The 12,684-nt window shown below is 44.3% G+C and overlaps 1 protein-coding gene across 3 annotated transcripts in view; it reads right to left on the bottom strand.

Annotated features, from left to right (window-relative positions):
* ADCK1 (aarF domain containing kinase 1) overlaps positions 1 to 12,684 on the bottom strand; it is an 80,527-nt gene that overhangs the window by 8,627 nt on the left and 59,216 nt on the right. For all 3 annotated transcript variants that reach the window (XM_076345191.1, XM_076345193.1, XM_076345192.1), the window contains one exon: positions 9,931 to 10,047. In XM_076345191.1, coding sequence (XP_076201306.1) covers positions 9,931 to 10,047 — 117 coding nt within the window. The remainder of the gene's footprint in view (positions 1 to 9,930; positions 10,048 to 12,684) is intronic.

The raw sequence follows: 12,684 nt of genomic DNA, 5'->3' as shown, positions 1-12,684 counted from the left end.
ACTGGAGCAATGAAGTGACCCTTATAGGTCTCATAGATCAACAAGCTCTAAAACTGCATAGGATCAAAGTACCAGGTGCTGTGACCTCCTAGAAGAGCTGAGTAGCACTTGCTGACAGTTCAAGGACGTGCCAGATAGTCTGTTTTAAGCCAGTCACTCATTCACACAGCCTCCCAGGGACCTGCACACCAGGAGGAATGGACCTGGACATCATGACTGATCATAGCATCAGCCACGACACCTGTGCACACACTGAGCAAACTGCATTTTGCGCTCTCTGCCTCAGCTGTTTGCCCTCCAGGGACCTGGAAGAGCACAGAATTATTGAAGATGAGGACTTGAGGACAATCTGGGGCACAACATGATGCCTCATACCCATTAAACACAAGTCCAGACAGGGGCTAGCAGTTCTGCAAGCCTGTTGGTTGGTCATGGCTAAAGCCTGGAAAGCTATTAATTTGCGGCACTGGAGCATGGGCTGCTTCAAAGAGAGCAGATTCTCCTTCTGTGCTGCGGTAATGGCATAGGTTGGGAAAGTCAAGCAGTGGAACAAGTTGCCCAGAAAGGTTGTGCAATCTCCATCCTTGGAGGTTTTAAAGACCTGACTGGATAACACCCTGAGTAAGCTGGTCTGACCTCATAGCTGACCCTGCCTTAGCAGGAGGTTTGATAGGAGACCTCCTGAGGTCCCTTCCAACCTCAAATATCCTAGGATCCTACAAAAACACCTCTCACCAAGTCATCCACGCTACCCTCATAACAGCATCTTATGGTACAGCTGCAGGCTCCAGGTGCGGGGAAGGTCTCCCCTCCGGAGTCACCGTCAGCAGACAGGTTACTAAACAGATCTGTGGTCATAGCCTTTTGCAGCCCACGATGCAACACAAAAGCAGCTCGGGATTCATCTTCCCATCTTACCATGAAAACAGAGGGGTCACAGCCCTGTTCAGACCCACAGGCTGGGTTATGGGTACAAAAACAATCTTCACTGCAAGATCCCCATCCTCTCTCCCTTCCCTGCTGTACTTATATTTACCTCTTCCCCAGCATGCAACCTTGAGTATCTGCAGTAGTTAATTCATTGAAACTAGACTTTATGGCTTCTTTAAGAAAGAGGAACACATTCTCTATAATTTAGTTAGCATACAGAAGATCTGTTACAGGGATTTATGATGTAAGCATATAAGAAGTCTTTACTTTTGGAAAAAAAAATTACCCAGTGTAAGAGATGGAGCTGTGCTGCACACTAAAGTATTTTTGCATATTTTTGTCTGTTGACATACCTCTAAAATAGGATAAAATTTAAATTAAGATTGAAAGCACCAATACTGTCAAATTCTAAACAAAAAAGGAAGGTTATATTTCTAGGGCTTAGAGTGTAATATGTGAATAGTGACCTATCATTATAATTCAGACAAAAGGAGTTCATGTTTCTAGAGAAAATGTTTTGGAAAAAAACATGAAACCTTTATAGACATTAATTCTCCAGTACTGTGCCCCATCACTATGGGCCTTTATTCCACCTTTCTTGAGAAGGCCACTGGGTAAATAACATATACAGAATTCACTTTGGAAGAATGCAGTTAGATGAAATGAGAAAACAAATGTGTGAAAACCTCTACTCAGGAGAAGGGAGGAATTCAGCATGCATTTAGGCTGTGTAAGACCTTGGGGTGAAGGTGCATCACAAATTAGACAAAAGGTTGCAGTGATTTACAGAAGCAAAGACCAAAGTAAACATACAGGCATTTTGTTATGACACGGAGAGGTCATCATTCCTTTCCCTGTTTATTATCCAACACAATGAGGTCCTTATGATTACCAGGGTCCCCCAGCATTGTTCTGCTGCACATCATAAAAAAATAATAATCACCCTTGGAATCCTGCATTCACTTCCAGACACCTCATTAACAGAGAGGTGCAGACTACACAGGGTGAGTTCAGAGAAAGCAAATAAATGAGCAGGATGCAGGAGGAATTTACTTGGGAAAAAGATTAAAAGAGATGAAGATTCCAAAGTTCGCTAAGGAATGGCAGAGGAGGGGCAGTCTGCTGATGTTAGAAGGTATGAATAGCAAGGAAGCAGAAGCACTTGTAGTACTGGATGTGCTACAAGAAATACAACTAGGCAGAAGTGGGTGTGTAATCAAGAATGGCATAATTTAGGCATAACACATAAGAAAGAAACCTATGCTAGTCAGCAAGCAGAGCTGAGCTTGGTATGTCAGTATGACACCAGACTCTGGCTCTGGCCAGAGGCATGTCCTTGCCTATGGCCAGAAGGTGCATTATTGCCTAAAGGAAGTTCAGTTTCTCTGTCTGTGCTGCAGTAGGACATGATGACTACAGTCACCAGGTGAGCCTGTGGCCTCACCAGCCAATGCAAATAGCAACCTGCCATTGCCACATTAGGTGACATGACCATGACACTGTGTCAGGCAAACTGCACATTTTCAGCCCAATGTTTTCATTCTGAAAAAAATGTAGCTGAGGAATAAGCAGATTGCAGACGATGAAATGGAGAGTCAGCAGCCTGGGCAAAAACAATGGAGTGACAGATACATGTATAACAGCCAGACTTGGAGTAACTCTTCACCAAACTAAGCACATGAAGTTCATTTTATGTACTCAATATGGCAAGGGTGCTATATGTCACAAACTATCCTATGTGAGTTACAAGCCAATACAGAAGAAAATAAGAATGCAGTGCAGACATTAAGGATTGCTATTGTACAGTATCACATAGTCTCTCTATAAACTGGTCAAGTTCACTGGAAATAAGTAAGACAGAAAGCATGACTTCAGAGGCTGTTCCAAAAATTCACTCTTTAGATGGTCAGAACCTTTCCCCTAAATCCTAGCCTAATTTTAATGATGCCCAGTTTAAATCATTTCCTTAAGTAACATAACCCTAGAGTTTAACTAGTTCCTTCCCTCTCCAGTATTTACTACTCCAGCGTGTTCACCAGTAAGATAATTAACAGCATAAATACAGCATAAATACTGCCCCATTTCTACAGGACGCTCCTTTATCTGATGTGTCCTAGGAGTCAACCTGCCTTTTACACAATCACACTGCACTGGAAACACACACTTACCCTGCGATTGACTAATATCCCAAAGTTAATTCTAATATGTCACTTCCCTCTGATAAACTCCCAGCATATTTAAGAAACCCTTCTTATTAGTTTTTAAGTGCATGACTTTTCACTTGGTATCGCTCATCTTTATCCCTTTCTATCACTTCAGTCCTCAAGGCCACCAAGTGCTATTGCTACTCTGGTCCTCCTCTACAATGACAGAACCTCCCGACTTGGTGTCATCAACAACCTCCTTGATGCAGTTCTGTTTGTGTCAAGGTCATCACTGAATTTATTAAATATGATCAGTTTGAAGAGCAAACCTCACAAAACTCCACTATGGTAATTTCTCTCCACCACTGCCTCTATCAGTTTCTTACCTACTTTGCAATTTCCCTACTAATCCCCACCTTTTCTAGCTAACCGACTCATATCCAGTGTACCAAGTATTTTACCAAGTACACTTACTGCATTTCTGTCATCTAATTCAGAGGATCCCAAGCTGTAGTATAGGTAGCAGCAGTGATATATTTCTTCTTGTATACGTACACAGCTGCGAACTGTTGCTGCCATGAGTTTTGAAAGCCTAGACAACCTGTTACCCTCGCATGATCCACTAGGAGCTACTTTTGATGAACCCATATTATATTCCCTTGCATACAGCCCCATAGCAGCAAACTCCTGCGCACACACCAGTCCCTGTATGCAACTCTCCTCTTAACAAATCAGCACACCCAGCTGACAGAGAAACCCCACAATAACAAAACACTGGGAAGTCCATCACAAATTAGTATCTTTACAAACACCAATATGCAATAGTTAGCAAGAAACCTCTCAGAAAGGAAAGAATGCATGCAAATTTGAGCCTATGAATATTCCTACAGTAAAAAGATGGCACATATATGATGTTCATGGGTAGCTACATTGTAACAAACCAGCCTGGGTTATCCAGGGAAAGTCTCTGATACTCTTCTTGTGAGCAAGCTGGAGGGGTCCTGGCTCCATGCCTCCAACTGACATGAAGAAGAAAGGCAAAGAAAAAATCCTATGACATGGTCCTGTAGAGCTGATTTTACCGCCTGCCCCTAAGTCCCAGATGAAACTGCCTGATAGGGCATCATCCCTTCCTGTCCCACCTCCATCTGTGACTGTCTCTTTAGATCAGGAGCAGATACTAGTCTCTGGCCTTAATTTGGCTGTAATATTTGCCAATTATTTTAAGAGATGGCGACACTAACTTCAATTGATCTCATTAAAAGTAAAGGTCGTTGTGCAGCTCATTTCTCAGGGCTCAATATTACCTCCTCAGGCCAAAATAATAGCATTGATTTTGGAACCTTAATCGAAGGTTAATTGGATTGAAGAGTGTATTGGGTTTTTGCTTTCTTTCGTTGTTGTTATTACAGCCATCATCTAAGGGTTTGCTTAATCCTGCTAGGGCAATCCTGCCCAATTAAACTGGTGTCAAATTAGCAAAGGGTGTGGATGGAGAAGAGCCACAATTTGGAGCCTGCTCTGTGTCTCTGCTCTGAAATGGCTCTTGTCCATAGCAGATTAGGATGGTCACACACAAGAGATCGATTTCACACTCTGCCCTCTGTGATCCAGTTGTGAGGATCAAAACACAGTGCTCTGTAATGCAGTACTATCACTACGCAGTGATCTAGCATCACAGCAAGGTGATGTCTGGACACATACAATGTCATTAAGATACAGGGATAGCTTTTAGGACTCCTGGAGTGTACTCCTAGCATGCCCGGTACTCTCTGTTGGGGACAGAGGAAATTATTTTCCTGCTCAATGCCCCATCTTCCACAGCATTTAAGTGGGGAGAAATATTCTGACTCATCCGCCCAGGGAACTGAGGGACTAACTTGATAAGTTTCTACAGATTCTCAAAAGGACACAGGTAGAGAAGACCAGGCGTTGTTTATTTAATTGTTTCTTGCATCTCTGTCAGACCCAAAATGGCCATGGGGATCATTTTGCCTTGGCTTTAAATGTAGTCGTATTTCCTTGGATTTAATGTAAAGCATCTTGCTGAGACTTAAGCAATTGATTGACACTGATGCTTGAAACTGACTTTCAGTAAGAAATGGGTTCGTGTGTAATTTAACTCTTTTACTGGTGTCTTTGCGGAGTTCAGAAGCTGGAAATGCTGGAGGTCACTATCCTTGCTTACCAGTGCCTTGTGAATCTTCATTGAGCTTAAGACAAGAGGAAATGTAGGAGAATCTGCAAGGAAACCTCTCCCCAGACTAAATCAGGAGGTGCAAAGAGCAAGAATAGCCATTTTCCCCAGAAACATTGTTCTTCTCCATGCTCCATTTCATCTAACACTTGAGTGTTATAAGCACAAATACTTGAGACATGAGAGGTTTCCACACCTGTGCTGACAAAGGAATCCCATCCTGGGAAATCCCACTTAAATTTTAGCAGCTACAAGGCAGCAGCTCCTGACTCTGGATAAGGGTAAATCCCACACTGAAAGCATATTTCAAGTTGCAAAGCTGCCAACCATGAGAAGGTAGCTGGGCTCTTTATCGAGCTAAGAGATACTGTTCCAGTGCAGAACCCATTTAGTAACAGAAGGAAGCAAAAAGCCACAGTAGGATGGGGTGACAGATGGCAATAATTGCACACAGTAGCTCATCTTAAGTACCTTAGCTGTTTGCTTTCACTTCTCAGCTGGACAAAACACTTTCCTGACTTCTGAATCATCCACGGCTCACGACCAGGCTCTTAGTGAGCTGAAGTACATGGCATCATTTCCTTTCCCTGACTCAAGTCCAAGCCAAGGCGATCATGGAGGACTCTCCACTTGGCTACCTGAGCTGGCTGGTTAGTTGGAGGCAATACAGCACACGCCATGAGTGCATCTGTAAGCTCCACAGCTCCCACAGCCTGCTGATCCAGCAGCCTCCCTGCAGAGACAGGCAGAGCATTCACAAGGAGGGACAGGGAGGACCCATGCAGCAGATCAGAGATAATGTTAAGATTTGTATACAGACAAGATCTCTCTAAATGAATCAGGTAAAATCAGAATGGGTGCAAAAGGAGCATTTGTGCCATTTGGGATCTTCTTTAAAAGTCCATGCTGTAAGTAGCCTTGCTATCCTTTCTTCCCTCCTGCATACAGTATGCTACAAACATCTTGAGAGCCCCTCAGTCTATTTTTCCTCCCTTCCCTGCTCTACCCACCTTTTCCAAATGTATCTTCCCAACCAAGACTGTAAATGCTCTTGTGTCTTGAAATAGGAACAGCCCAGTTTCCACGTGGCCCCCTTCTTAACCCTGCCATGGCCTCGTCTTCCCTCAAAATTCATGCCAGCTCATTTCTTGATAACTCCCCTCTCCAGGCTTCCCTCCCACTGTCAATATCCTAGCTGCATGCTCATCTTCAGCTACACTTGCACATGAATAAGTAACTGTTCTACAGGCAGATATTTCAGTGTTTGCACTTGTCTTTAGAAATCAAAGCTTTTTCTGATTAAATGCCATTACAATCCAGCGCTTGGATGGATCCAGAGAGATTAATGTGCTTTTGGGCAGCTTTAATGATAATCCTGCTACAGACGGTATTAAGTAAATGTCAGTAACCTGGTTTGAAGGGAGTTTTCACCTCAGGGATCCTTTCCATTTAGAGGAGAGAGGCTCAGCTTGCTTTTCAAGGCTGCATTGTCACACAAGAGAAATCCTGCTTAGTGAAGACTCCTCTTCCTCCGCCCAGCAAAACAAAATGGAGTAAGATGATAGAGGGGTTGATAGATAGATAGATTGAGGTGATTTCCAGGGAGCTAATGCATCTCTTGAAAGCCAGAACTGCTGCATATTATAAGCCACATCATCATTTTGAAACCTGGGTTGCCACCCCCTCCTCATGTTACTTTCAGTGTCTGCTGCCTTTTGCTCACTTCACCACCGTGCCATGCAGTTCTTTATCCAGGGCATCAACAGCAGCAGCTGATAATGGACCTTGGTCATATTTGTCCCCATCTGCTGCACCTTGCCAGAGGAGAGGTCTGGGGTGTGCGCTTCTCCTACCTCATCTTACTGTGGCCATAATAACAGACCTCGTTCCCCATCACATGATTCTGACAGGCTCGGTATTCCCTTCTTTCTACTGTTGCTTTATTGGCAATCAGTAAAAGTTAATCATCAATTTCGGGGAGTGGGGAGAGAAAAGGAAGAAAGAAGAGCTCAGCGCAAGCACTGAGAGAGTTTGCCGAAACTCAGTCCTACCACTGAGATGAGTAACATCCTATACCTGACAGATTGCCAAAAACCTCTGAGGCTTATACTTTGCAGTAGTAGAAGTCTGTTGACAACTTTTTTAAAATTACATCTTAGCCATCATTTAGAGACCAGCTCAGAATCAGCAAAATATGTGGTTTCATTGCTGCATGGAACCTATTGTGCCAAGACATCACAAAACGACCTTCCCAAAGGCATGGATGAACAAAAAAATGAGCTGAATTTTCACCCTAAACCTCTCCTATCACAAGCAAAAGCGTCTGCAAGTTAGAAAAACTGAACTTAGCTGCTTCTCTATTTTGGCACATACTGGCAGCAAAATATCCCATTGAAAGGCTGAAGTCATTGAATTTTCCACCCTGACTGGCTGGAGAAAGCTATGGAAGATTGCAAAGAATGTTTTTCCCTGGGCTTCTCCAGACAACTTTACTATCTCCAGCAGTTTGAGAAAATTCAAAGAAGCAACCAAAGTCCCAGGGAGCTACACAATGCTAGCTACGTCAATCTCAGAATGGATCTGCTCTCCAAGAACTGTGAGGAAGCCCAGCTAAAAATCTGAATATATATGCTGCTAATGCATCAAAACAAGCCTTTCTGACTGACTATTTCAAGACTTGAGGAATATTCACTGTTGTATCTGAGTGCTGTGGGCTAGATTTGACCTCTGCCTTTATAGCAGAAGAAAAGGATAGGATAAACTCACTCAAAGAAACGACTCTCTCACTTTTGACCAGTTGACTTGTCCAGGTGAAAGGAGCTGACTGCATGTTCTGCCATGGACAAGGCTTTTAAAATCTGTCTTGATAGCAAAGTCCATAAGCTACCATGTTCTCAAAAGTCACACTGTGGTGCTCTTTACAGACCAGATGCATCACTGAGGCAGTTACCTTGGTAAATACAAAGAAAGATCATCAGCACAAAATAGACACAGAGAAGGAATTGTGTCTACCTCTGATCAGCTGACAATGACCTCTGTGATGCCCTGATGAGAGGGAGGAGGAAAACCAGTGACCCAAATGCTCCAAATTCTTCCTGATGGAGACGTGAAAGGAGAGAGATTGCACTATCTACAGGTGAGGTTGTATTCATTTAAGAAGTCCCTGGAATGAAAATGGACCAGACATCTTGCAGGGAAGAGAGCATTGTTCACTATTACCCATTGACCTTGGCTTCTTCATCACAATTACAATGGAAAGACAGTCTCAAAATTTACTTTAACCTTAGACCTTCCTTTCCTGTATTTCAGTGGAGAAACACATGAAAAGGTGCCTGCCTTTCTGCCTGCAGAGGTTACTAGAAAATATCTCATTGACTTCTGTGGGGTGCAAGAGCAGAGGAAGAGGCGAAGAGAAACAGGCAGAGAAACAGGCAGGCTACTCAGTCCTCCACCTGTAATTTGGCTGAGCTCTTTAGGCAGAGAAAGAGCTGCATGCTGACTTAGGGAGGCAGCTGAGAAGATACACTTAATGTTCTCTCCTTGTGGGGCATACCAAACTCACATTTCCCCTCCCTCGAGAGGTCTTTGGCATGTCTCTAACTGATGCCACATGAACTTTGCCATGGAAAGAAAGGGAGCAGAGAGGAGGAAGAGCAGAGAGAGAGGAAGCATTCAAACTTCTGAGGTAAGTGGATGGACAGATTAAGTACAATTGATTTTATTCCGTAGCTCTTTGATAGGCAGTCAACCAAGTGCAGCTTTGAGGCTCATCGATAGGGCACAAGGGGAAAGGCAAGCAGCAGTGCCTCAATCAGCACTCACTGACTGGGAGGGGTGGCTTGACACACTGTCCAATGGCTCAAAACCCTTTCCCCCGGCATCTTCTCAGCCCTTCTGGGAAGTAATGCCTTCTTTTCCTCAAGAATCTCTCAGCCACAGAGAATCTAAAGTGCTCTCCCAACTTCATACAAACTATTTCACTCATCAGGGAAATGTAGCCTCTCTGTAGTGATGAAATGTGGCAGCTGTTTATAATAAAGGACTGCAAAACTACACAGTAATGTAGGACCAGGAAGCAAAGAAGAAAACTGTTGTATCCAGAAGAAAAAGGGAGATTTTGGAAACCAGAAGAAAACAACCCGTGTCAGAATATTATGCAAAGCACCGTGGCTGAGGCTCCAGCACTCTAATAACTGTGATCATAAGACCTATGTTTTATATCTCCTGCATAAGATGATAGCTGTTGGGACATGTATTTGTCCAGGAGAAAGTTAATGCAGAAGACAGAGACGGAAAGAAGAGAGACAAAAAGAATCAGAAGCTGAAGTTGTTCCTTTAGGATAACAGGAACTGCCATCTTGGAACAAACCATGGGTGTATGTAATATAAGAGCATGGTCATCTTTCACTATCTGTCTCCTTGAAGATCTCTCTAGCTGTGCAGCCTACAGGAGAGTGTTCCCTAAAAGGGGCTATGTACTTTTCCCAGAAGCACAAGAACTGAGATCTCTCAGATTGATTGCTCTGTTCACATCTGTATGTGCTCCCTTTTCTGCCCCCTCCTGTCCTGTCAGCCTCCGTTTTGCATCAACGTCAGTTGATGTCAACATCAGTTTTGCATTGCCCACCACACCCAATTCAGAGATGGCTGAGAAACTACCTCATTGACATTGATGCCATTCCTCTCCATGTAGGCCCTGTCATTCACCTGTCCCCCTTCCATAAACTCCATGAGAAGGACGCGCCTTGTTGAGAGCTCCCAGTAGATCCTGGGGACCTGAAACAGGAACAGATGGGTTAGGTCAAACAACAAGCTGGGAAAGCAAGGAGAATATATCACGTACAATCCAGAAAAGGAGTAAAAATGGAAGAGGCTGAAGTGAGGACTTGTTTTTTTCCTGAGCACAAGGGAGGTAAATCCATCTACTGGCCTCTTCCCCAGGACAGCAGCAATGTGTGCAAGGACAACACACCAATTCAATGGCAGCAGGATCTGTCCTCGTGCAACATTTCTGGCCACGCTCTACATGATTTTGACCACCTCCCACTCCCACTGATGTCTGAGAGCTCTGCAGCTCCTCTAGCTGGGCTGTTTAACTAGTACCTACTGCAAGTTTCTGAATCATCCACTCAGCTTCTTTAGACAGGAACTGCATCTCGTTTGCTACGCACAGGGCCCACTTATGCAGCTCTAAAAATGATAAGCCATCATCATAAATTGTATCTCCGCAGTGCCCCTTGGAACACAAACGCCTTTGAGCTGACAAAGCCTGCATACTTAGGCCATCTGCAATTGAACTGGGAGAAAAATCAAGTGTCACAAATAAGGGCCTTGTCACAGAAACCCTGGGAGACCCTTAACTATCTTATTGCCAACGTGACACAGTAACAAGTGTAAAATGTCAAAGCACTTTTCATTCAATCTGCAGTAAATCAAGCTGAGTGAGGTACCAGTAAGAGGCCCGGTGTCACCCAGGGAGACAGTGACGCAGGCGTTGCTCAGGCTGGCTCCCTCTTTTCCAGCCTCTCTCTCCAGCCAAATTCTTTCCATGGTGAGTGAGTCAAGAGTCCTTTTGCTGAAGTTCCCTTTAGATATTCCTCACGTCACTGGGCTGACCAATCTCCCAAGCTGTCCAGATTTGCCTTTGCACATGGGTGAAGCCACACAGGTACATTTTACCCAAGATATAAGGGAGCTCCACCCATTCCCATTACTGTGCCCCAATACACAGATACACATTTTGGATCCTGTAAAGAGAGAGCCAGCTGTGCAGCCCCCTCTCCTCACCCACCTGACTTGGCCGTGGACTCAGGACTCACCCACTGCAAGGGTCCAGCACCTTGGAGCAGGACAGGAATAGGTAAGAGTTGTTGTCCATCTAGTGCGACCAAAGCCAGGGGAACCAGCCAGGCCACTGTAGCTCATCATAACTCCTGAACAAGCAGCATTTGTTTTATACTCTGTTTGTAACTACTGACAGTGTCTCAGTCCCTCACAAACTGTATGCCTCCCCCTCTGTTCCTGTCCTAGAGACCATTTTCCCAATGTCACCCACTTCTACCTTACCATGTGTGTGCCACTTTAGATCAAAGACTCCTTTGCTGAGCAATTCCAATGTCCCTCAGTCCCACCATTCAACACTCCTGGTGTACTTTGCATGTTAACCTTGCATAGACTTTGATGTCAGGGATCCACTATGGGCAAGGGGGATTCAATTACTCGCAGCCTTCCCAGCTTATCTGGATGTCCATTCTTTGCAGTTAGATTGGTGAGAAAGCAAACCAACTCCAAAACTAACAGTTCCCCAGGCCATCTAGCTCACTGATCCCTGCCTTAGATCATTTCAGATGACACTGATTCTTGTCTCAAGATTTACAGGGGCAAGTCAGTGGGCTTGTAAAGCACTATCCATGCTCTCAGAGATGCCTCTCTCACTCACAGCCAAACTGTTCAGTGATTTTTTTAATTACCCACAGATGTTTGGCTGTAATGCTAGTGCATGGTAACAATTTATCTCTGGCTTTAAAAGCTCAAACAGGTTCACAGCACAAAATCTACTTCTCAGCTTTCTAGCATGTTCAGGAAAATTAATGATACAGGAGCTGAATTCTTCCGTTGCCTTTGGGTGATGAACTCGTCTCCAAATTGGCAGGTCAGACGGGAGGATCCATTATTTAGCCATCTCAAGCCATTTGTTACTGTTACACATATTGATATCATGATAGCTCCTTAACCCAGCAAGGAGGTGATTGGCCATCTCCATGGGGATTTACTTCACTGTATCCTAGTTACAGCTGCGACGGATACAGCTCTCCAGGGTGCATCACTTCCGATGATAAGCGCCCACTCAGCAAAATCATTGGCCTTTGGCCTTCTGTAGCCCTGGTGGCTTTTAGCTATCTGTGTCTATGGGAAGGCCACTGCTGCCACTGGGCTCCAAAAGGACTGCCCCAAACCTGGAGTCAGGTGACAAGGAATTATAGCCCTTCCATGGAGGAAGCACAGAGAAAATGGATGCATCAGCCTGTAAAGTCGAACAAAAACTCACCTCATTTCAGACATCTGTCACTTCCATCTTGGGACTTCTGCATAAACAGGAGGTGAAAACTTCATTTTGATGTGTGTATGCAGGGGGTTCAAAGGAGGATGCATTTTTTGCTGCCTTTGTGTATGTGCAAATGCAGTTACATCAGTGACTGTGCCCACAGCACTATGTGTATTATACCATACTTGTGTATTTCTAGAATGCACACAGGAAGTTTGTGCCTCCTGTATGTCAGCAAAAGATTTGTGCATGTGTGACTTTGAAGATGTGAGTTTGTGTCTGCAAAGAAGGGGATGTGTACATGTCTGGTTGTACTTGAGACATTTGTCAGTGACCTCAGTCAGTGTGTAGCAGGGGAAGTGGAGTAA

This window comes from Aptenodytes patagonicus, chromosome 7 (assembly GCF_965638725.1).
Source record: "Aptenodytes patagonicus chromosome 7, bAptPat1.pri.cur, whole genome shotgun sequence".
Taxonomy (NCBI): Eukaryota; Metazoa; Chordata; class Aves; order Sphenisciformes; family Spheniscidae; genus Aptenodytes; species Aptenodytes patagonicus.
The sequence above is the reverse complement of the archived record's forward strand: the minus strand, read 5'-3'. Positions and strand labels throughout refer to the sequence as shown.